General features: G+C 48.3%; 1 protein-coding gene across 2 annotated transcripts in view; it reads right to left on the reverse strand.

Annotated features, from left to right (window-relative positions):
- The window catches only part of ALS2 (alsin Rho guanine nucleotide exchange factor ALS2), a 384700-nt gene that overhangs the window by 294392 nt on the left and 63422 nt on the right, over positions 1–26886 (reverse strand). For both annotated transcript variants that reach the window (XM_063950453.1, XM_063950454.1), the window contains 4 exons: positions 10712–11069; positions 9606–9774; positions 7487–7583; positions 3281–3358 (listed from right to left, as the gene is read on the reverse strand). In XM_063950453.1, coding sequence (XP_063806523.1) covers positions 3281–3358; positions 7487–7583; positions 9606–9774; positions 10712–11069 — 702 coding nt within the window. The remainder of the gene's footprint in view (positions 1–3280; positions 3359–7486; positions 7584–9605; positions 9775–10711; positions 11070–26886) is intronic.

The following is a 26886-nucleotide window of genomic DNA, read 5'->3' on the forward strand; positions in this document are numbered from 1 at the left end:
CGGCGCGGCTCCGGGACGAACCCCAGATGAGACCTGTGTTCCAACTCCCTCTGGAGCTAATGGTGTCCAGTAGCCTTAGAAGCAGTGCCCAACTTGACAAGCCAGCTCTGCTTCTCTCTCCTCAGTCCCACGATGCAGGGAGCCTGTTGCCAACAGGACTCCCTGAAAATAAAAAACCTAACAAAATTCTTCTTCAACAGAAAACTCTGGAGAGCTCTCTGCAGTGCACCCAGTCTCCTCTGGGCACAAGATCTAACTGAGGTCTGGAGGAGGGGCATAGAGGGAGGAGCCAGTGCACACCCATAGTCAAAGTTCTTTTTAGGTGCCCTATCTCCTGCGGAGCCCGTCTATACCCCATGGTCCTTACGGTGTCCCCAGTATCCTCTAGGACGTAAGAGAAATGTAACGCCATGAAGGTTAAATGGAAGATCTGGGTGAAGAATTGACTACGCCCAGGGTTCTTCAAACATCTGCTGGGCGATTATGGAGCAAGGCCTTCTCAGCCATTATCTCTGCCTTCTTGTTTGGGACTTATCAATCAGAGGACATGGTGAAATACATAGCCAAGCAGAGGCAGCTCGTGGCAGGGAGACCTTGATTTCCTGGAAATTTGCGATAGGAGAAGGCGAAGCAAATTGACATTCTGATTAGTGGACATCCAAATCTAGTCACATGCTGGAATTTCTCTGGGTTAAACATTCCTTTAACAAAACTTTCTTCTGACTGAGGAAAGCTGCAACAAAAAGACGCAAATTCTTCTGCGTCCAGGCCATGCTCTTTGCCATCTCGTCTATCAAGGCTTTGCTTCTGGTTCCCCGTATGCCACCACCCTAATATGGTCAGGAAACCCCTTCAGGCGTCATCCCTGTAACATTGACTGGAAGTGACTGCCATCTGGGCTGCTCTCACTTCCAGTAAGTCTGAGGACAATTTATTGTCATGTAAGTTCCACACACACTGTGCTATTTGTGACAACAGGCCATCTGCCCAACCTGCTGTACTGGCATCTGCTGTCATGACCAGATATTGTTCCTTAATGCCTTTTCTTCACCATCCCTGAGAAATACCTTGGTGGACAGTTCTCAGAGAATGTAGTGCTTTGACAGAAGATCCCAGTGCATTTTCTTCACGTGCCGTCTGCCTCACGGAACTATATCTATGGTTGAGAAAAACATTCTCCGCAGTCTGAGCCCGGCGTGGAGCTGTGGAGTCTTTGGTGTAGAGTGCACCAGTGCGTACAAATCTTCATGCACCTTTTTTCTGCCAATGCCACTGAGTTCTCCAAGAAACTGTATTCGCCAGATAGGAGTCAATGACTCGTTTTATAACCCATGTATGATCTTACAGGAAAGGTGTGTGTGAACTGATCCCCCGTGGTCTTTACAATTTCTAGTGAATTTCTTTCAATCTCAAGAGCTGAGATCTGGTCATATCGCTTTCTTGTGTTTCTGAAATCTTCAATAACTGACCAGAACCTGTGTGAAATGTTCTCGTGGTGTTGCCAACCTGAACGGAAGACAACAGATGACTGCCTAGGACACAATGAGAGAAGGCCGATAGGTCTGGCAATGGGGATATGGAAACAGGCGGCTTTGCAGGCCAAGAAATCTTCTTTATTTATCTCAGCCGGGATTGACCTTAATGTTCCCATACTGAAAAGCTTTATTTGTATGTACTTGTCCCATACTGTTCTGTAAGCTCCTGAAGGCTTCTTCACTAAGGCTGGGTACACACCTGACCAACACTTCCGCGCATCCGCCGTTGCACCATCCGAGCTGCTGATCAAGGTAAGTGTACACACTTACCGATCGGACGCTCGACGTGTCGGTCAGGATCCCCAGCTGGGCAAGCATTTGAAATTGCCCGCCCAGCTGTGACATCAGCCCCCCACAGCAAGTGTACGGGCAGTCAGCGGGCCACCCACGCACACAGCTAGATGGTCAGAAACATCTGCAGATACTGTAAATTAGCATCAGGATAGGTCTGTGAACTACGTCATTCACACATCACGGGCACACACCCACCGACAGGCTCATGATATATCGGCCAGTTTGTACCCAGCTGCAGAACAGACAGGAGTCCCCTCTCTGAATGGGGGCAAAAATATAACGGCTCGTATACTCAGTAACTTCTGCAAACCGGCCTAGGCTGCGTGTGGTCACCGCTCTTCTGGCCACTACTGATGAAGCCACAGAACTCGGGGAAAATGATGCAACAGAACTTGGGGACTCACAAATATTCTATTCCTTTCTAGATAGCAAAGCAGATACTGGCTGCTCATTGTTTCTTCTAAACATCAGAATGGAGAGAACGTCACGGCCTAAGTGCACTAGAGACCCGATTCCCGGTGCATACTCCATCTCAGTGTAGTTACTGTTGCGGAATGTCATTTAATGGAACTTATTTATCCATGGGATATTTAGAAGAGGCTCCAACCTCAGCAGAAGAGATGTTCTAGAGCGGATTCCTGCCCCAGCTCCATCTACATGACAACGTATCATTATATACATCCACTAACACTGAAGTGCAGGATTTTAGAAGTGGAGATATTGCCCATAGCAACCAGTCAGATTCTAGCTATTATCTTCTAGAAGGTGCCGGATAAATGATCAGCATAATCTGATTGGTTGCTATGGGCAACATCTCCACTTCTAAAAACCCACACTTTAGTAAATATACCCTAACATCTCCAGGGACCAGACGCCACACTGCTATGGGAAGAGAAAAGGAGATTTATAGAACGGTCACAGTTCTTCATTTCAGCATTCATGTAGAGGCCCAGATCCTGGGGAGGACACAGGGGAAGAGCATGACGGTCAGATGGGCCCTGTCCTGTATACTGGGGGGCGAGTCCCCGGAGAGAAGTCATCACATTGGGGGGAATTCCGAGCTGATCGCAGCAGGATTTTTGTTAGCAGTTGGGTAAAACCACGTGCACTGCAGGGGGGGTAGATGTAACATGTGCAGAGAGAGTTAGATTTGGGTGGGTTATTTTGTTTCTGTGCGGGGTAAATACTGGCTGCTTTATTTTACACTGCAATTTAGATTGCAGATTTAACACACCACACCCAAATCTAACTCTCTCTGCACATGTTACATCTGCCCCCCCTCCCCTGCAGTGCACATGGTTTTGCCCAACTGCTAACAAAAATCCTGCTGCGATCAACTCAGAATTACCCCCATTTCTCCATGCGTTATAACAGTATGTACAGGTATCATACACACAACGTATATCCACGCTCATCATATAAACTAGCACAAACATTGCAGTGCCACGTACCTGTGCAAGACGTGGCATTGTGGTTGGTGACTGTAGGTGGCCCAGCTGCCCAGACACATTACTTCCCCAGGAATAAACCTGTGATACAAAATATACAATGTACGCAGTAAGTTCACTTTATATTTCTATATATAAGGACAGAGACACAACGTAGAATAACAAGCTATTTATCTTCACATTCTTCATATTCCGTCACCTGCGTCTTGGGCCACCGCTACAAGTAATACTGTGACGCATACATACGCAATAACAGAGTTCCTCTGTAACTTAATGTTTGTGACAGGTGTGAATATTCAGTAGCTCATTATAAATTGTTCCAAAAGAAAATAATAAAGTTGGAAGAAGTTTTGTAGGAAAAGCAGACACAAAGAGTGCGGGAGGTGTCAGCAGGAACTGTCTACACAACATGGATCTATGAGATATTCACTAGAAGAAGAATCTAGTATTAGAGCGCCCACTGCCACATCCCAACAGGCCGACGCTGGCCAGATAACGGTGTGGCTATAATATGGCGCGTGTTGGGCCATGTGACGGAGTCTCTCGTCTACAGACAAGAGCCAGAAAGTAGAAAATGCGATCCTTCCCCCATATTGCTTCATCATCCACTCTGGAGAAAGGACTTCACTCTACAGCAGGCACTGATCTGGGGAAGATTTCCACTTCCCTCCATCCGGCTGACAATAAAGAACAGAGAAGGAGACGGAGTTCTAGCAATATGCTTGGTGCGCTCCTCATGCAAATGACAGAGAATGAGAAGACCAAGAAACCCGGCCTTATTGGAAAGATTACCTATAAACCCAACATGGAAGCTGTGCGACCAAATAATCCTAAAAACAAATAACATTCTGTTTTGCCTCTAGAATAATACACTATAATGTCCCTGAAATTTGGGTGGATAGAGTCCTACAACAATCCGGCTACTGCCACCTGTCACCACTGACCTCCTCTCTGCTAAATCCAAGGGACCTTCATCCTTCATGATCAATCTGCAGACTCTGGCGCTGCGGTCCATCCGCCACTTCTCAGCTCTCTTCACTCAGCTTTAGGGCAGGATGTACTATCAGCGCTCGCGGGTCACCGCAATGATGCTAATATGTACTAACATATGCGATGCCAGAGGCCCCCTGTGATCACCGATAGTGCCAAGGAGAGGGTTTGTGGCAGCGTCAGGAGGCGAAGTGTGCTGGGAGTCCCGCGGCTCCTCCTCCCTGCAGTCGGAAGAAGACGAGGCTGTGATGCGAGGAAGGAGGAGGTGGGGGATCCTGGAGCAGGCTGTCAGGACACAGGTGGGGGGGGGGCGTGAGTGGGCACTTGTGGAGAGAAGCCCATAGGCTTCTATAGGGTATCGGCATAAAAAGATGGCAATTCGTACATTTGACAATGCAATAAAACCCCTGAAAACGGGGGATTTACCGCATTTTTCCCTTAGTACATCCCGCCCTTAGTGACATGGGGTAGATAAATGATTCTCCGATATGAGGAGGAGGAGTGGTATCAGCGCTGATATTGCATGTATGACAGCGGTGGTGCGTGCTCCATGACAAAGGCGCATTACCAACGCTGCCATCTGTAACATAGCATGCCGATGTGTGGGCCAATGCATGAAAGGTCAGTTGCATTGAACACTAAAGAATTTTGACAGCTGTAGGTGTTGTTGCGCTGTCCCTGGCGGCTACATGCAAGATCTAATGAGAGTACAGAGATCTTGCACAAGCCCAGTGAAGCCGGCCGGAGGGGGGAGACACAGCGCTGCATTGACGCAAGAGACGTTATCTGCATTGTGAGGTCTGGCAATCGCTATGAATAACAGTATCTAGACTGGGGGTGGGCAAAATATGGCCTGCGGCCCGCAAACCGATCCTGCCCGGCCCACTGCCTCCCACCAGCGAGCAATGACAAGCGTCCCGACCGGCTGAGCTGCCTGTCATTGCTCTGCACTGCAGTACCTCCAAGCTGCCGACGGTGCCTCTCTCTCCTGCTGCTGCTGCGTTGTAGCAGCCTCCTCCTCCTGCCTCCAGAGTCCCCAGTGACAACAGCTGTGTTCAGCCGAAAAGGGGGTGGGGCTACGTGCCGATGAGGGGGCGGGGCTACACGGTCCCTCAGGGGGCGGAGCTACATGAGACAAGAGCCAGACTGCTGCAGATCCATCCTTCCTGCCACTGCCAGCCAGATCAGTAAGTTAATGGGAAAAGTGAGTGAGAGAAAGAAAGGTGTGTGTGTGTGTGTGTGTGTGTGAGATAGTGTGCGTATATTTGTATGTGCGGGCAGTGGCGTCAGACTGTTTTTAGGTTGGGGGGAGAGATCTTTAGCTCTAGCTGTACCAACCCCTCCCGTGTTCTGTCACTATGTCACCCCCGTGTTCTGTCACGTATAACCCCCCCCCCCCCGTGTTCTGTCACTATGTCACCCCCGTGTTCTGTCACGTATAAACCTCCCGTGTTCTGTCACTATGTCACCCCCCCCCCCCCCCCCGTATTCTGAGATAGAGGGAGTGCACGGAGATCCTACTAGGACAGCTCGTTCAGCCCCGATCTACGTCTATTCAATCATGGACCTAATCCATTTGGATGTAACCCTCCTGAAAGCTGGCCAATACCTTACACCGGTGACATAAAAAGTAACCATTTGTCTAATACTGGTTGATCTCTCATGGTACATGCCTATGTTACCAGGTTTTGCTACTGTAATTAACAAAAGTTAATACCTTTTCCTGATAAATGAGACAATTGACACTAAAGGACAGACAACAGGTATTGTGTATACTAGTGATGAGCGGATTCGGTTTTACTCGGTTTTACTCGGTTCTCAAAACGGCATCTTATTGGCTCACGGATGTCACGTGTTTTGGATAGCCAATAAGATGCCGTTTTGAGAACCGAGTAAAACCGAGTAAAACCGAACCTCGCTCATCACTAGTGTATACCACTATCCGCATGCCCTAAGAATAAATCTCGTCAGACCAGCTGTAATTCTGACACTCTTATATCCAAGTCCACCTCTCGTATGTGATAAAGGATGAAGTGCTGACGCTTAAAAAAATGATACATATAATAATCTTCCTATGGTAATCCAGCTGGGATGCAATGTCCTCCCCAATGTCTGTCTTAGAGAGGAGAGTACAGATTTACATTTTACTCCTCCTAATTTATGAGTTTGATAGGGAAGGTTTCTCCTTACTCATAGGTTAGGAGGAGTGAGGAGAAACCTCTGCCTCACATCATCATGCAATATCACACTTCATTCCTGGAAACCTCCTAGTCTGAGCTATGGTACTTGGAAACCCCTAGTTCCTCTAGGAACCTAGCTCCCATACGGCACGTAAACAGACCGGTCCTGTTTAAATGGAAGCCCACTTCATGGACCCATTGCCATGTTCAGCACCTCTGAGAACCAAACTCTCTTTGGACAATCTGGTGCCACCACCCAGGATGCTCCTTCTTGGCTAAAACTGCATTTCTGTGTAGCCAGATGTCTTACCTCAGCGCATTACCCTTTTATGAGGGGAGGCACTGCACCCTCTATACATAGGGTAAGAGAGGGGCACCGCTGCCATATACCTGCTACTCCCCTTTCATAGGTGGGGTGGTCTTGTCCGTTTCCACTTCTTGGATGTGGCTGATGTTGTTCTGTAATGGCACCGCCGTCTGGGAGCAGGCTTCTCTTGCCGGAGTTTCTCAGTATGCAACAGCGCTGTTTGGTATACAGGCACATGGCTGCACATCCTCAACAGGCTCTGGGGGACCTTGCCGCGGCAACCCCACCATGCCTGCCTCTTTCTCTGGTCTCTGCTATGGAGCCACCGTTCACCTTTCAGCCAGCATCTGCTGCCAAAGTTCTGTCGCCCGCTGCTGCTGCAGAAGCCTGGAGCTAGAGGAGTCTTCAGCCTGCTGGTACCGGTATGGAGAGAGGTGCTGGCCGCATCTAGTCGGTGTTTCCTGGGCCATAGGGGTAAAGCTGGGGGGACCTACTCTGTGCTGACCTACGCCTTCTGCACACAAACTGAGGAGGGGTTGGAGGGAGGAGCTTATATACCACTAAACGTTACCTCATTAAGTGCCGACACCTTTATCCCTCACTAACCAGACGTGTCATCACACGTCCCCCAGATGTAGGAAAGGGAATATACACATTTTTATATATTACAAAATTGGAGAAAAATAAAACAAAAATAAATGGGTAAAAAGAATTCCAGAACTGCAATGTTACCTGCGACCTGGCGGTAAGAGCAACTGAATGGTGGCTGCCAGCTGCCAGCTGTACCACCTCTTTACCATCCATGCTCCGGACACACAGTGGCTGTAACCTGTATAAAGAAATCAACAAATAGATTTTACTAAGTTTAATCATTTAGGTTCTAATGATCAACCTGAAATGTAAAACAATCAAAAAATATGTAAGTGCCAAATTATTGTAAAAAAGATGCGTCATCATACATCCGACCCTCCTTCAACCATCCAACTGACGACCTAAACGCTGCCCCTCGCATCTAACCAGCTTCTTCATCAGTCCGACCCTCCTCCAACAATCCTACTGACCAACTAAACCGCTGCCCCACACATCTAACCATCTTCTTCATCAGACCGACCCTCCTCCAACTGACCAACTAAAACGCTGCCCCTCACATCTAACCAGCTTCTTCATCAGACCGACCCTCCTCCAACCATCCAACTGACCAACTAAAATGCTGCCTCTCACATCTAACCAGCTTCTTCATGAGACCAACCCTCCTCCAACCATCCGACCACCTAAAACGCTGCTGCTTACATCTAACCAGCTTCTTCATCAGACCGACCCTCCTCCAACCATCCAAAAGATCCAACAAAAAAGCTGCCCCTCACATCTAACCAGCTTCTTCATCAGACTGACCCTCCTCCAACCATCCAACTGACCAATTAAAACGCTGCTCCTCACATCTAACCAGCTTCTTCATCAGACCGACCCTCCTCTAACTGACTACCTAAAATGCTGCCTCTCACATCTAACCAGCTTCTTCCTCAGACCGACCCTCCTCCAACCATCCAACTGACCAACTAAACCGCTGCCCCACACATCTAACCATCTTCTTCATCAGACCGACCCTCCTCCAACTGACCAACTAAAACGCTGCCCCTCACATCTAACCAGCTTCTTCATCAGACCGACCCTCCTCCAACCATCCAACTGACCAACTAAAATGCTGCCCCTCACATCTAACCAGCTTCTTCATCAGACCGACCCTCCTCCAACCATCCAACTGACCAACTAAAATGCTGCCTCTCACATCTAACCAGCTTCTTCATGAGACCAACCCTCCTCCAACCATCCAACTGACCACCTAAAACGCTGCTGCTTACATCTAACCAGCTTCTTCATCAGACCGACCCTCCTCCAACCATCCAAAAGATCCAACAAAAAAGCTGCCCCTCACATCTAACCAGCTTCTTTATCAGACCAACCCTCCTCCAACCATCCAACTGACTACCTAAAGCGCTACCACATACATCTAACCAGCTTCTTCATCAGACTGCCATCCTCCGTGTGATGTCACAGGAGTAGGCGGACAGTGTCTCGTCCTTAAGCATGTTTTAAATAAATATCTCTTGTCTTATTTACTTCAATAAAAGGGAGGTTTTTTTATTCTATTGACCACGAAAAGAACACGTCCGAATCACATCCCCGGCAGGAGCACATGTCTGCACATGTGTTTTATATACACAGAGCAGCTGCAGGACGCCAGTATTACACATACAGTACACACAATGTGATGCATGGTGCTGGCTGCACTGGGGAGGAGGTGGGGTTCTTCCTGGTGGCAGCTTTAGATTGGGACAGGAGCAACATCTCCCTAGAATGTCTCCACTCCTGCGGCGTCCATTCAATCGTGCATGGGGCAGGATGCAGAGAGGTGGCAGCAGTACTGGCGGCTCTCCGTGGAGCTGACAGAGGGGAGTGACTGGCAGTGTCCGCCTACTTATCATTAAGCTGGGGCGACAGTTCCCCCTACACCTGAACGATTAGTTGGGAGAAATCAAACCGGTTTCATTTTTCCCAATTCGTTGGACAGACCATAAACCGCCGTGTGCGAGCAAGCGGATCATTATCATCTGTTCCCAACACACTGCCAGATTATCATTCCAACGAGCTGGCATCGTTTGGGTGCATGGCCAGCATAAGTCACAACGCATTTAGGACGACCCAGAAGATTGTGTCTAAGACATTTTCAGGGAAGGGGGGAGAGACACCTAACGCTAGCAGAGTCTTACGTGAGCTGGCGTGCCAAGAGGGGCTGCAGCAAAGCTGTATGAGGACATATCTGTAAGTGCCAATTAGTACTAGAATCTCTTACCTTGGCAATACATCGCCATGCCCCAGTTGTCCCTCTTTACCTCTTCCCCAACTCCAAACTTCAGTCCTTAGGCATGGCAGAAATACATCCGCCACTCCGCTGTTTGTGGGTGTCAGCGCCACTGTTCTCATGCGCGCCCTTCCAGCCTTCCTCAGGAGTCTCGGAGACACTACAAATAAAACACTGAGTGCTCAGCACTTACCTGCACACAACTCATATACAGATATATAAAGCATGGAAAGGCCAGCACTCACCTGCACACAACTCATATACAGATATATAAAGCATGGAAAGGCCAGCACTCACCTGCACACAGCTCATATACAGATATATAAAGCATGGAAAGGCCAGCACTCACCTGCACACAGCTCATATACAGATATATAAAGCATGGAAAGGCCAGCACTCACCTGCACACAACTCATATACAGATATATAAAGCATGGAAAGGCCAGCACTCACCTGCACACAACTCATATACAGATATATAAAGCATGGAAAGGCCAGTACTTACCTGCACACAACTCATATACAGATATATAAAGCATGGAAAGGCCAGTACTTACCTGCACACAACTCATATACAGATATATAAAGCATGGAAAGGCCAGTACTTACCTGCACACAGCTCATATACAGATATATAAAGCATGGAAAGGCCAGCACTTACCTGCACACAGCTCATATACAGATATATAAAGCATGGAAAGGCCAGCACTTACCTGCACACAGCTCATATACAGATATATAAAGCATGGAAAGGCCAGTACTTACCTGCACACAACTCATATACAGATATATAAAGCATGGAAAGGCCAGTACTTACCTGCACACAACTCATATACAGATATATAAAGCATGGAAAGGCCAGTACTTACCTGCACACAACTCATATACAGATATATAAAGCATGGAAAGGCCAGTACTTACCTGCACACAACTCATATACAGATATATAAAGCATGGAAAGGCCAGTACTTACCTGCACACAACTCATATACAGATATATAAAGCATGGAAAGGCACTTACCTTACGTTCAGAAAACAGGTCAGGCGTAACCAGTGTTAGACTAAGGAAAAGACTGGACTGTGCACGATTATATTACCTTGGGAAAGGAGCCCGGGCAGGGAGAGTCTTCTGTTCCCGGCATCCGCTTCCCCCTCTCGTATATCCACCAGACTGGAACTCTTCTTGCCCTGCATAGACTCCAGTTTCACCTGTTCTTCCCGGATGTCCCTCAGGCCCTCCAGTGCCACCGGGCCCACTGCAATGGGAGCTCCGGCATCATTCACGGGTGCAGAATAAAAGTTCATCACTTTCTTGAGTGACAAAGCTCCGGCTTCACACGTAGCGGCTACTCGGAAACTGACCGCCGTCGCGCAGGACACAACGAGGCTGTTCAGAGCGGAGGCTGGAGTGGCGGAAGGGCTGACAAAACAGTCACTCAGCTCCTGTAGCTTTTGCTGTTGTGTCATGTTAAGAAAAAGAAAAAAACAACTGTTCAAACACATACGATTGTACGGGGCTTATTTGTACTATAATGCAGCATAAGTGACATCAAATCAACAAAGCAGAGACAGGAGAAATGGACGCGGACCGCCACCGGATCACACAAGAGTAATAAGAGTGATGTCAGCAGCAGCATGTGGCGGGCAGATACATATTAATGACATCATGAGAAAAGAAAAAAAGAGAGAAGAAATAGTAGACTGGGTTACAGGGAAAAAAGGAGGCGGGGGGGAGGGGGGGGGGCGACGGAGATTAATAATAGCCGTATTGATAACAAAAACAATTACCAGAACAGGAAAGGCAAAATAGTAAGAGGGAGCACATAGGGTGCAGTGCTGCTCTGAAACCGGGACACAGTAATACAGAAAATCTGTCAGTCCACATCTTATATACCATCGGGAGGAGGAACCACAAGCCCCAGATGTGCGCTTCTCTATACCCGCCAGATACCATACGTTATATATAACTAAGAGGAGGTGCGTACAGGAGCTTCTCTATACCCGCCAGATACCATACATTATATATAACTAAGAGGAGGTGCGTACAGGAGCTTCTCTATACCCGCCAGATACCATACGTTATATATAACCTCGAGGAGGTGCGTACAGGAGTTTCTCTATACCCGCCAGATACCATACGTTATATATAACTAAGAGGAGGTGTGTACAGAAGTTTCTCTATACCCGCCAGATACCATACGTTATATATAACTAAGAGGAGGTGCGTACAGGAGTTTCTCTATACCCGCCAGATACCATACGTTCTATATAACTAAGAGGAGGTGTGTACAGGAGTTTCTCTATACCCGCCAGATACCATACATTATATATAATTAAGAGGAGGTGCGTACAGGAGTTTCTCTATACCCGCCAGATACCATACGTTCTATATAACTAAGAGGAGGTGCGTACAGGAGTTTCTCTATACCCGCCAGATACCATACGTTATATATAACTAAGAGGAGGTGTGTACAGGAGTTTCTCTATACCCGCCAGACACCATACATTATATATAACTAAGAGGAGGTGTGTACAGGAGTTTCTCTATACCCGCCAGATACCATACATTATATATAACTAAGAGGAGGTGCGTACAGGAGTTTCTCTATACCCGCCAGATACCATACGTTATATATAACTAAGAGGAGGTGCGTACAGGAGTTTCTCTATACCCGCCAGATACCATACGTTATATATAACTAAGAGAAGGTGTGTACAGGAGTTTCTCTATACCCGCCAGATACCATACGTTATATATAACTAAGAGGAGGTGCGTACAGGAGTTTCTCTATACCCGCCAGATACCATACGTTATATATAACTAAGAGGAGGTGCGTACAGGAGTCTCTCTATACCCGCCAGATACCATACGTTCTATATAACTAAGAGGAGGTGCGTACAGGAGTTTCTCTATACCCGCCAGATACCATACATTATATATAACTAAGAGGAGGTGTGTACAGGAGCTTCTCTATACCCGCCAGATACCATACGTTATATATAACTAAGAGGAGGTGCGTACAGGAGTTTCTCTATACCTGCCAGATACCATACATTATATATAACTAAGAGGAGGTGTGTACAGGAGTTTCTCTATACCCGCCAGATACCATGCGTTATAATAAGATTTTACTCACCGGTAAATCTATTTCTCGTAGTCCGTAGTGGATGCTGGGAACTCCGTAAGGACCATGTGGAATAGCGGCTCCGCAGGAGACTGGGCACAACTAAAGAAAGCTTTAGGACTACCTGGTGTGCACTGGCTCCTCCCTCTATGACCCTCCTCCAGACCTCAGTTAGGATACTGTGCCCGGAAGAGCTGACACAATAAGGAAAGGATTTGGAATCCCGGGTAAGACTCATACCAGCCACACCAATCACACCGTATAACTCGTGATACTATACCCAGTTAACAGTATGAAATATAACTGAGCCTCTCAACAGATGGCTCAAAAATAACCCTTTAGTTAACCAATAACTATTTACAAGTATTGCAGACAATCCGCACTTGGGACGGGCGCCCAGCATCCACTACGGACTACGAGAAATAGATTTACCGGTGAGTAAAATCTTATTTTCTCTAACGTCCTAAGTGGATGCTGGGAACTCCGTAAGGACCATGGGGATTATACCAAAGCTCCCAAACGGGCGGGAGAGTGCGGATGACTCTGCAGCACCGAATGAGCGAACTCTAGGTCCTCCTCAGCCAGGGTATCAAACTTGTAGAATTTAGCAAATGTGTTTGACCCCGACCAAGTAGCTGCTCGGCAAAGTTGTAAAGCAGAGACCCCTCGGGCAGCCGCCCAAGAAGAGCCCACCTTCCTCGTGGAATGGGCTTTTACAGATTTAGGATGCGGCAGTCCAGCCGCAGAATGTGCAAGTTGAATCGTGCTACAGATCCAGCGAGCAATAGTCTGCTTTGAAGCAGGCGCACCCAACTTGTTGGGTGCATGCAGGATAAATAGCGAGTCAGTCTTTCTGACTCCAACTGTCCTGGAAACATAGATTTTTAGGGCCCGGACTACGTCCAGCAACTTGGAATCCTCCAAGTCACGAGTAGCCACAGGCACCACAATAGGCTGGTTCAAATGAAAAGCTGAAACCACCTTCGAGAGAAATTGGGGACGAGTCCTCAATTCCGCCCTATCCATATGGAAAATCAGATAAGGGCTTTTACATGATAAAGCTGCCAATTCTGACACACGCCTGGCCGAAGCCAAGGCCAACAGCATGACCACTTTCCACGTGAGATATTTTAAATCCACGGTTTTAAGTGGTTCAAACCAATGTGACTTTAGGAAATTCAACACCACGTTGAGATCCCAAGGTGCCACTGGGGGCACAAAAGGGGGCTGAATATGCAGCACTCCCTTAACAAATGTCTGAACTTCAGGTAGTGAAGCCAGTTCTTTCTGGAAGAAAATCGATAGAGCCGAAATCTGGACCTTAATGGAACCCAATTTTAGGCCCATAGTCACCCCTGACTGTAGGAAGTGCAGAAAACGGCCCAGCTGAAATTCCTCCGTTGCGGCCTTCCTGGCCTCACACCACGCAACATATTTTCGCCATATGCGGTGATAATGGTTTGCGGTCACTTCTTTCCTAGCTTTAATCAGCGTAGGGATGACTTCCTCCGGAATGCCCTTTTCCTTCAGGATCCGGCGTTCAACCGCCATGCCGTCAAACGCAGCCGCGGTAAGTCTTGGAACAGACAGGGCCCCTGCTGCAGCAGGTCCTGTCTGAGCGGCAGAGGCCATGGGTCCTCTGAGATCACCTCTTGAAGTTCTGGGTACCAAGCTCTTCTTGGCCAATCCGGAACAATGAGTATAGTTCTTACTCCTCTTCGTCTTATTATCCTCAGTACCTTGGGTATGAGAGGAAGAGGAGGGAACACATAAACCGACTGGTACACCCACGGTGTCACTAGAGCGTCCACAGCTATTGCCTGAGGGTCTCTCGACCTGGCGCAATATCTTTCTAGCTTTTTGTTGAGGCGGGACGCCATCATGTCCACCTGTGGCCGTTCCCAGCGATTTACAATCAGCTGAAAAACTTCTGGATGAAGTCCCCACTCTCCCGGGTGGAGGTCGTGCCTGCTGAGGAAGTCTGCTTCCCAGTTGTCCACTCCCGGAAAGAACACTGCTGACAGTGCTAACACGTGATTTTCCGCCCATCGGAGAATCCTTGTGGCTTCTGCCATTGCCGTCCTGCTTCTCGTGCCGCCCTGTCGGTTTACATGGGCGACCGCCGTGATGTTGTCTGACTGGATCAGTACCGGCTGGTTTTGAAGCAGGGGTCTTGCCTGACTTAGGGCATTGTAGATGGCCCTTAGTTCCAGAATATTTATGTGTAGGGAAATCTCCTGGCTTGACCATAGCCCTTGGAAGTTTCTTCCCTGTGTGACTGCCCCCCAGCCTCGAAGGCTGGCATCCGTGGTCACCAGGACCCAGTCCTGTATGCCGAATCTGCGGCCCTCTAGAAGATGAGCACTCTGCAGCCACCACAGCAGAGACACCCTGGTCCTTGGAGACAGGGTTATCAGCCGATGCATCTGAAGATGGGATCCGGACCACTTGTCCAACAGATCCCACTGAAAGATTCTTGCATGGAACCTGCCGAATGGAATTGCTTCGTAGGAAGCTACCATTTTTCCCAGGACTCGCGTGCAGTGATGCACCGAGACCTGTTTTGGTTTCAGGAGATCTCTGACTAGAGACGACAACTCCTTGGCTTTCTCCTCCGGGAGAAACACCCTTTTCTGGTCTGTGTCCAGAACCATCCCCAGAAACAGTAAACGTGTCGTAGGAACCAGCTGTGACTTTGGAATATTCAGAATCCAACCGTGCTGTTGTAGCACCTCCCGAGATAGTGCTACCCCGACCAACAACTGCTCCCTGGACCTCGCCTTTATAAGGAGATCGTCCAAGTATGGGATAATTAAAACTCCCTTTTTTCGAAGGAGTATCATCATTTCGGCCATTACCTTGGTAAATACCCTCGGTGCCGTGGACAGACCAAACGGCAACGTCTGAAATTAGTAATGACAGTCCTGTACCACAAATCTGAGGTACTCCTGGTGAGGAAGGTAAATGGGGACATGTAGGTAAGCATCCTTGATGTCCAGTGATACCATGTAATCCCCTTCCTCCAGGCTTGAAATAACCGCCCTGAGCGATTCCATCTTGAACTTGAACCTTTTTATATATGTGTTCAAGGATTTCAAATTTAAAATGGGTCTCACCGAACCGTCCGGTTTCGGTACCACAAACATTGTGGAATAGTAACCCCGTCCTTGTTGAAGGAGGGGTACCTTGACTATCACCTGCTGCGAATACAGCTTGTGAATTGCCTCCAGCACTGCCTCCCTGTCCGGGGGAGCTGATGGCAAGGCAGATTTGAGGAAACGGCGAGGGGGAGACGTCTCGAATTCCAGCTTGTACCCTTGAGATACTACTTGTACAATCCAGGGATCCACCCGTGAGCGAGCCCACTGGTCGCTGAAGTTCTTGAGACGGGCCCCCACCGTACCTGGCTCCGCCTGTGGAGCCCCAGCGTCATGCGGTGGACTTAGAGGAAGCGGGGGAGGGCTTTTGTTCCTGGGAACTGGCTGTATGCTGCAGCTTTTTCCCTCTACTTCTGCCTCTGGGCAGAAAGGACGCGCCTTTAACCCGCTTGCCTTTCTGGGGCCGAAAGGACTGTACCTGATAATATGGTGCTTTCTTTGGCTGTGAGGGAACATGGGGTAAAAATGCTGACTTCACATCTGTCGCTGTGGAAACGAGGTCCGAGAGACCATCCCCAAACAACTCCTCACCCTTGTAAGGCAAAACTTCCATGTGCCTTTTAGAATCTGCATCCCCTGTCCACTGCCGAGTCCATAAACCTCTCCTGGCAGAAATGGACATTGCACTTATTTTAGATGCCAGCCGGCAAATATCCCTCTGTGCATCTCATCTCTCATGTATAAGACTGCGTCTTTAATATGCTCTATGGTTAGCAATATAGTGTCCCTGTCTAAGGTATCAATATTTTCTGACAGGGAATCTGACCACGCAGCGGCAGCACTGCACATCCATGCTGAAGCAATAGCAGGTCTCAGTATAATACCTGAGTGTGTATATACAGACTTCAGGATAGCCTCCTGCTTTCTATCTGCAGGCTCCTTTAGTGCGGCCGTGTCCGGAGACGGTAGTGCCACCTTCTTTGACAGGCGTGTGAGCGCTTTATCTACCCTAGGGGATGTCTCCCAACGTGACCTATCCTCTGGCGGGAAAGGGTACGCCATTAGTAACTTTTTAGAAATTACCAGTTTCTTATCGGGGGAAGCCCACGCTTCTTCACACACTTCATTTAATTCATCAGAAGGGGGAAAAACCACTGGTAGTTTTTTCTCCCCAAACATAATACCCTTTTTTGTGGTTCCTGGGGTAATATCAGAAATGTGCAACACATTTTTCATTGCCTCAGTCATGTAACGTGTGGCCCTATTGGAATGTACACTAGTCTCATCATCGTCGACACTGGAGTCAGTATCTGTGTCGACATCTGTGTCTGCCATCTGAGGTAGCGGGCGTTTTAGAGCCCCTGATGGCTTTTGAGACGCCTGGGCAGGCACGGGCTGAGAAGCCGGCTGCCCCGCATTTGATATGTCGTCAAACCTTTTATGTAAGGAGTTGACACTGTCGTGTAATTCCTTCCACATATCCATCCACTCAGGTGTCGACCCCGCAGGGGGTGACATCACATTTATCGGCACCTGCTCCGCCTCCACATAAGCCTCCTCATCAAACATGTCGACACAGCCGTACCAACACACCGCACACACACAGGGAATGCTCTGACAGAGGACAGGACCCCACAAAGTCCTTTGGGGAGACAGAGAGAGAGTATGCCAGCACACACCAGAGCGCTATATAAAACAGGGATACACACTACACAGTGATTTTACCCCTTATAGCTGCTTATATATCACAGATTGCGCCTAAATTTAGTGCCCCCCCCCCCCCTCTTTTTTACCCTATGTAGTCTGGAACTGCAAAGGAGAGCCTGGGGAGCGATCCTTCCAGCGGAGCTGTGAGGGAAAATGGCACCAGTGTGCTGAGGGATATAGCCCTTTTCCGTCGGGCTTCTCCCGCTTTTTTTATACAGTTATGGCAGGGGATTTTACACATATATAGTCTTAAAGGCTATATTATGTGTTAATGTGCCAAGTAAGGTACTTATATTGCAGCCCAGGGCGCCCCCCCCCCCCCCCAGCGCCCTGCACCCATCAGTGACCGGAGTATGTGGTGTGCCTGGGGAGCAATGGCGCACAGCTGCAGTGCTGTGCGCTACCTTAATGAAGACCGAAGTCTTCTGCCGCCGATTTCCAGGAACGTCTTCTTGCTTCTGGCTCTGCTAGGGGGACGGCGGCGCGGCTCCGGGACCGGTAGACCGAGGCTGGGCCTGTGTTTGATCCCTCTGGAGCTAATGGTGTCCAGTAGGCTAGAAGCCCAAGCTAGCTGCAAGCAGGTAGGTTCGCTTCTCTCCCCTAGGTCCCTCGTAGCAGTGAGCCTGTTGCCAGCAGATCTCACTGAAAATAAAAAACCTAAATATTACTTTCTTTCTAAGAGCTCAGGAGAGCCCCTAGTGTGCATCCAGCTCGGCCTGGCACAAAATTCTAACTGAGGTCTGGAGGAGGGTCATAGACGGAGGAGCTAGTGCACACCAGGTAGTCCTAAAGCTTTCTTTAGTTGTGCCCAGTCTCTTGCGGAGCCGCTATTCCCCATGGTCCTTACGGAGTTCCCAGCATCCACTTAGGACGTTAGAGAAATATAACTAAGAGGAGGTGCGTACAGGAGTTTCTCTATACCCGCCAGATACCATACGTTATATATAACTAAGAGGAGGTGTGTACAGGAGTTTCTCTATACCCGCCAGATACCATACGTTATATATAACTAAGAGGAGGTGCGTACAGGAGTTTCTCTATACCCGCCAGATACCATACGTTCTATATAACTAAGAGGAGGTGTCTACAGGAGTTTCTCTATACCCGCCAGATACCATACATTATATATAACCTCGAGGAGGTGCGTACAGGAGTTTCTCTATACCCGCCAGATACCATACGTTATATATATAACTAAGAGGAGGTGCGTACAGGATTTTCTCTATACCCGGCCAGATACCATACGTTATATATAACTAAGAGGAGATGCGTACAGGAGTTTCTCTATACCCGCCAGATACCATACGTTATATATAACTAAGAGGAGGTGCGTACAGGAGTTTCTCTATACCCGCCAGATACCATACGTTATATATAACTAAGAGGAGGTGCGTACAGGAGTTTCTCTATACTCGCCAGATACCATACGTTATATATAACTAAGAGGAGGTGCGTACAGGAGCTTCTCTATACCCGCCAGATACCATACGTTATATATAACTAAGAGGAGGTGCGTACAGGAGTTTCTCTATACCCGCCAGATACCATACGTTATATATAACTAAGAGGAGGTGCGTACAGGAGTTTCTCTATACCCGCCAGATACCATACGTTATATACAACTAAGAGGAGGTGCGTACAGGAGTTTCTCTATACCCGCCAGATACCATACGTTATATATAACTAAGAGGAGGTGCGTACAGGAGTTTCTCTATACCCGCCAGATACCATACGTTATATATAACTAAGAGGAGGTGCGTACAGGAGTTTCTCTATACCCGCCAGATACCATACGTTATATATAACTAAGAGGAGGTGCGTACAGGAGTTTCTCTATACCCGCCAGATACCATACGTTATATATAACTAAGAGGAGGTGCGTACAGGAGTTTCTCTATACCCGCCAGATACCATACGTTATATATAACTAAGAGGAGGTGCGTACAGGAGTTTCTCTATACCCGCCAGATACCATACGTTATATATAACTAAGAGGAGGTGCGTACAGGAGTTTCTCTATACCCGCCAGATACCATACGTTATATATAACTAAGAGGAGGTGCGTACAGGAGTTTCTCTATACCCGCCAGATACCATACGTTATATATAACTAAGAGGAGGTGCGTACAGGAGTTTCTCTATACCCGCCAGATACCATACGTTATATATAACTAAGAGGAGGTGCGTACAGGAGCGTCTCTATACCCGCCAGATACCATACGTTATATATAACTAAGAGGAGGTGCGTACAGGAGTTTCTCTATACCCGCCAGATACCATACGTTATATATAACTAAGAGGAGGTGCGTACAGGAGCTTCTCTATACCCGCCAGATACCATACGTTATATATAACTAAGAGGAGGTGCGTACAGGAGTTTCTCTATACCCGCCAGATACCATACGTTATATACAACTAAGAGGAGGTGCGTACAGGAGTTTCTCTATACCCGCCAGATACCATACGTTATATATAACTAAGAGGAGGTGCGTACAGGAGTTTCTCTATACCCGCCAGATACCATACGTTATATATAACTAAGAGGAGGTGCGTACAGGAGTTTCTCTATACCCGCCAGATACCATACGTTATATATAACTAAGAGGAGGTGCGTACAGGAGTTTCTCTATACCCGCCAGATACCATACGTTATATATAACTAAGAGGAGGTGCGTACAGAAGTTTCTCTATACCCGCCAGATACCATACGTTATATATAACTAAGAGGAGGTGCGTACAGGAGTTTCTCTATACCCGCCAGATACCATACGTTATATATAACTAAGAGGAGGTGCGTACAGGAGTTTCTCTATACCCGCCAGATACCATACGTTATATATAACTAAGAGGAGGTGCGTACAGGAGTTTCTCTATACCCGCCAGATACCATACGTTATATATAACTAAGAGGAGGTGCGTACAGGAGTTTCTCTATACCCGCCAGATACCATACGTTATATATAACTAAGAGGAGGTGCGTACAGGAGTTTCTCTATACCCGCCAGATACCATACGTTATATATAACTAAGAGGAGGTGCGTACAGGAGTTTCTCTATACCCGCCAGATACCATACGTTATATATAACTAAGAGGAGGTGCGTACAGGAGCGTCTCTATACCCGCCAGATACCATACGTTATATATAACTAAGAGGAGGTGCGTACAGGAGTTTCTCTATACCCGCCAGATACCATACGTTATATATAACTAAGAGGAGGTGCGTACAGGAGCGTCTCTATACCCGCCAGATACCATACGTTATATATAACTAAGAGGAGGTGCGTACAGGAGCGTCTCTATACCCGCCAGATACCATACGTTATATATAACTAAGAGGAGGTGCGTACAGGAGCTTCTCTATACCCGCCAGATACCATACGTTATATATAACTAAGAGGAGGTGCGTACAGGAGTTTCTCTATACCCGCCAGATACCATACGTTATATATAACTAAGAGGAGGTGCGTACAGGAGTTTCTCTATACCCGCCAGATACCATACGTTATATATAACTAAGAGGAGGTGCGTACAGGAGTTTCTCTATACCCGCCAGATACCATACGTTATATATAACTAAGAGGAGGTGCGTACAGGAGCTTCTCTATACCCGCCAGATACCATACGTTATATATAACTAAGAGGAGGTGCGTACAGGAGTTTCTCTATACCCGCCAGATACCATACGTTATATATAACTAAGAGGAGGTGCGTACAGGAGTTTCTCTATACCCGCCAGATACCATACGTTATATATAACTAAGAGGAGGTGCGTACAGGAGTTTCTCTATACCCGCCAGATACCATACGTTATATATAACTAAGAGGAGGTGCGTACAGGAGTTTCTCTATACCCGCCAGATACCATACGTTATATATAACTAAGAGGAGGTGCGTACAGGAGTTTCTCTATACCCGCCAGATACCATACGTTATATATAACTAAGAGGAGGTGCGTACAGGAGTTTCTCTATACCCGCCAGATACCATACGTTATATATAACTAAGAGGAGGTGCGTACAGGAGTTTCGGCATCTGGAATTTGAACCATTAGTTTGGCAGAAGTTTTGTCTAAAGCTGCGATTGTAGTCCCAAAAGAAAAGACAAAAGATCTTTAACAATGGGGACATTCATATATGTTATTAATATCCATGTTACTGGCACAGATGTGTGGGATGTGTGGGATGTTTGGGATGTGTGGGATGTTTGGGATGTGTGGGATGTGAATGTGCTGTGTCTATCCATGACTGAGGAAATACGATCTGCACATGTGCTCTTCCGGTATCTCCGCAGTGATGTAACAGGCCGAGACCGCCAACATCACTGCCGAATTCCCACCCGCCAACATCACTGCCAAATTCCCACCCGCCAACATCACTGCCAAATTCCCACCCGCCAACATCACTGCCAAATTCCCACCCGCCAACATCACTGCCAAATTCCCACCCGCCAACATCACTGCCAAATTCCCACCCGCCAACATCACTGCCAAATTCCCACCCGCCAACATCACTGCCAAATTCCCACCCGCCAACATCACTGCCAAATTCCCACCCGCCTACATCACTGCCAAATTCCCACCCGCCTACATCACTGCCAAATTCCCACCCGCCAACATCACTGCCAAATTCCCACCCGCCAACATCACTGCCAAATTCCCACCCGCCAACATCACTGCCAAATTCCCACCCGCCAACATCACTGCCAAATTCCCACCCGCCAACATCACAGCCAAATCCCCTCCCCCCCCAACATAACTGCCGAATTCACCCCCGCCTACATCACTGCCAAATTCACCCCCGCCTACATCACTGCCGAATTCCCCCCCCAACATCACTGCCGAATTCACCCCCGTCAACATTACTGCCAAATTCCCACCCGCCAACATCACTGCCAAATTCCCACCCGCCAACATCACTGCCGAATTCCCACCCGCCAACATCACTGCCAAATTCCCACCCGCCTACATCACTGCCAAATTCCCACCCGCCAACATCACTGCCAAATTCCCACCCGCCAACATCACTGCCGAATTTACCCCAGCCTACATCACTGCCAAATTCCCACCCACCTACATCACTGCCAAATTCCCACCCGCCAACATCACTGCCAAATTCCCACCCGCCAACATCACTGCCAAATACCCACCCGCCAACATCACTGCCGAATTCCCCCCCACCCAAAATAACTGCCGAATTCACCCCGCCTACATCACTGCCAAATTCCCACCCGCCTACATCACTGCCAAATTCCCACCCAACATCACTGCCGAATTCCCATCCGCCAACATCACTGCCGAATTCCCATCCGCCAACATCACTGCCGAATTCCCATCCGCCAACATCACTGCCAAATTCCCACCCGCCTACATCACTGCCAAATTCCCACCCGCCAACATCACTGCCGAATTCCCACCCGCCAACATCACAGCCAAATCCCCTCCCCCCCAACATAACTGCCGAATTCACCCCACCTACATCACTGCCAAATTCACCCTCGCCAACATCACTGCCAAATTTACCCCCACCTACATCACAGCCAATTTCCCCCCCCGCCAACATCACTGCCGAATTCCCCCCCGCCACATCACTGCCGAATCCCCCCCCCAACATAACTGCCGAATTCCCCCCCCCCCAACCTAACTGCTGAATTCACCCCCGCCTACATCACTGCCGAATTCCCACCAGCCAACATCACTGCCAAATTCCCACCCGCCATCACTGCCGAATTCCCACCAGCCAACATTACTGCCGAATTCCCACCAGCCAACATCACAGCCAAATTCCCCCCTGCCAACATCACAGCCAAATTCCCCCCCGTCAACATCACAGCCAAATTCCCCCCCGCCAACATCACTGCCGAATTGCCCCCCAACATCACTGCCGAATTCCCCCCCAACATCACTGCCGAATTCCCCCCCCAAAATAACTGCCGAATTCACCCCCGCCTATATCACTGCCAAATTCCTACCCAACAACATCACTGCCAAATTCCCACCTGCCAACATCACAGCCAAATTCCCACCAGCCAACATCACAGCCAAATTCCCCCACGCCAACATCACAGCCAAATTCCCCCACGCCAACATCACAGCCAAATTCCCCCACGCCAACATCACAGCCAAGTCCCCCCCCCCCTCGCCTACATCACTGGCAAATTCCCCCCTGCCAACATCACTGCCGAATTCCTCCTCCCCCCCCCCACAACATAACTGCCGAATTCACTCCCGCCTACATCACTGCCAAATTGCCCCGTGCCAACATCACTGCCAAATTCCCCCCTGCCAACATCACTGCCGAATTCTCCCCCCCCCCAACATAACTGCCGAATTCCCCCCCCCCCAACATAACTGCCGAATTCACCCCGCCTACATCACTGCCAAATTCCTACCCGCCAACATCACTGCCAAATTCCCACCAGCCAACATTACTGCCGAATTCTCACCAGCCAACATCACAGCCAAATTCCCCCCTGCCAACATCACTGCCAAATTCCCCCCCGGCAACATCACTGCCAAATTCCCCCCCGTCAACATCACAGCCAAATTCCCCCCCGCCAACATCACAGCCAAATTCCCCCCCGCCAACATCACTGCCAAATTCCCACCCGACAACATCACCAGTGGCGCGGTGTGAGGTCCCAGGCGGTGGGCGAGCGGGCTTGCAGTATTTGCCAGTGGATTTTCATTGACCCATGTGGTAACCAGTCCACACTGAGTTATATGGTACGAGTTTTAAAATGATTGTTCTACTTATATTGCTGCACTATGAGCGCCTTTTCCTTCATTGTCTGTCTCTAGAATATTATTTTCTTAATTTAAAAAAAATATATAGTATAAAAATGTATTTAAAAAACAACAATTGTTGAGGTTCTATAGGTAAAAGGAAATGGTTAAGTAGGTAATATGTTCTGTGGCCGGAGACCTCCCAGCCACATGTGTAATGGCGGCCGCGGCACTGAAGGGGTTAACCCTCAGCTGCCAGACGCCATTTTAAATGGACAATGGGCACTAGGTGCCATTTTAAAAAGGAACACTTGGCTCTAGGCACCATGCACTATACATGACTAAATGTATGTTTAATAATGTCTTAATATGTTATATCGCTGCGCAGTGCGTAGTTGGAGAATGATGGACTGCGCGGTTAAAGAACGGCATGGACAGGGCACTTATGAGAAAAGTACAGTATGAGTTATTTTGATTCTAAGGGCCTTTGATGATTGTTCTTCAGCACCTTGTACATAGCCAGTCATATGGTAATTGTCCTAGCTCCAGACTTGCTATGTACAGGTAAGTAGCGATTAGCCGGCCTTTTGGTGACAAAACATTTTCTTTGAGATACAAACTAAGGTTTGGAAGGAAGGCTGTTTGTGTTTTCAGCCTTCCCTGTTGTAAGCTCAAAAACTGGGTTTGCATGGAGAGTGTGATTAGTGTTTGTGCACCACACATTACACAGCAGAGGAGAAGTGCAGCAGTAGCACAGGAGTGTGATTACCACACATTACACAGCAGAGGAGAAGTGTGGCAGTAGCACAGGAGTGTGATTAGTGTTTGTGCACCATACATTACACAGCAGAGGTGAAGTGCGGCAGTAGCACAGGAGTGTGATTAGTATTTGTGCACCATACATTACACAGCAGAGGAGCAGTGCGGCAGTAGCACAGGAGTGTGATTAGTGTTTGTGCACCACACATTACACAGCAGAGGAGAAGTGCAGCAGTAGCACAGGAGTGTGATTACCACACATTACACAGCAGAGGAGAAGTGTGGCAGTAGCACAGGAGTGTGATTAGTGTTTGTGCACCATACATTACACAGCAGAGGAGAAGTGCGGCAGTAGCACAGGAGTGTGATTAGTGTTTGTGCACCACACATTACACAGCAGAGGAGAAGTGCAGCAGTAGCACAGGAGTGTGATTAGTATTTGTGCACCATACATTACACAGCAGAGGAGAAGTGCGGTAGTAGCACAGGAGTGTGATTACCACACATTACACAGCAGAGGAGAAGCGCGGCAGTAGCACAGGAGTGTGATTAGTATTTGTGCACCATACATTACACAGCAAAGGTGAAGTGCGGCAGTAGCACAGGAGTGTGATTAGTATTTGTGCACCACACATAACACAGCAGAGGAGCAGTGCGGCAGTAGCACAGGAGTGTGATTAGTGTTTGTGCACCACACATTACACAGCAGAGGAGAAGTGCGGCAGTAGCACAGGAGTGTGATTAGTGTTTGTGCACCACACATTACACAGCAGAGGAGAAGTGCGGCAGTAGCACAGGAGTGTGATTGGTGTTTGTGCACCACACATTTCACAGCAGAGGAGAAGTGCGGCAGTAGCACAGGAGTGTGATTAGTGTTTGTGCACCACACATTACACAGCAGAGGAGAAGTGCGGCAGTAGCACAGGAGTGTGATTACCACACATTACACAGCAGAGGAGAAGTGTGGCAGTAGCACAGGAGTGTGATTAGTGTTTGTGCACCACACATTACACAGCAGAGGAGAAGTGCGGCAGTAGCACAGGAGTGTGATTAGTGTTTGTGCACCACACATTACACAGCAGAGGAGAAGTGCGGCAGTAGCACAGGAGTGTGATTACCACACATTACACAGCAGAGGAGAAGTGTGGCAGTAGCACAGGAGTGTGATTAGTGTTTGTGCACCACACATTACACAGCAGAGGAGAAGTGCGGCAGTAGCACAGGAGTGTGATTAGTGTTTGTGCACCATACATTACACAGCAGAGGAGAAGTGCGGCAGTAGCACAGGAGTGTGATTAGTATTTGTGCACCATACATTACACAGCAGAGGAGAAGTGCGGCAGTAGCACAGGAGTGTGATTAGTGTTTGTGCACCACACATTACACAGCAGAGGAGAAGTGCAGCAGTAGCACAGGAGTGTGATTAGTATTTGTGCACCACACATTACACAGCAGAGGAGAAGTGCGGTAGTAGCACAGGAGTGTGATTACCACACATTACACAGCAGAGGAGAAGTGCAGCAGTAGCACAGGAGTGTGATTACCACACATTACACAGCAGAGGAGAAGTGTGGCAGTAGCACAGGAGTGTGATTAGTGTTTGTGCACCATACATTACACAGCAGAGGAGAAGTGCGGCAGTAGCACAGGAGTGTGATTAGTGTTTGTGCACCACACATTACACAGCAGAGGAGAAGTGTGGCAGTAGCACAGGAGTGTGATTAGTGTTTGTGCACCATACATTACACAGCAGAGGAGAAGTGCGGCAGTAGCACAGGAGTGTGATTAGTGTTTGTGCATTACACAGCAGAGGAGAAGTGCGGCAGTAGCACAGGAGTGTGATTAGTGTTTGTGCACCACA

This window comes from Pseudophryne corroboree (assembly GCF_028390025.1).
Source record: "Pseudophryne corroboree isolate aPseCor3 chromosome 7 unlocalized genomic scaffold, aPseCor3.hap2 SUPER_7_unloc_10, whole genome shotgun sequence".
NCBI lineage: Eukaryota > Metazoa > Chordata > Amphibia > Anura > Myobatrachidae > Pseudophryne > Pseudophryne corroboree.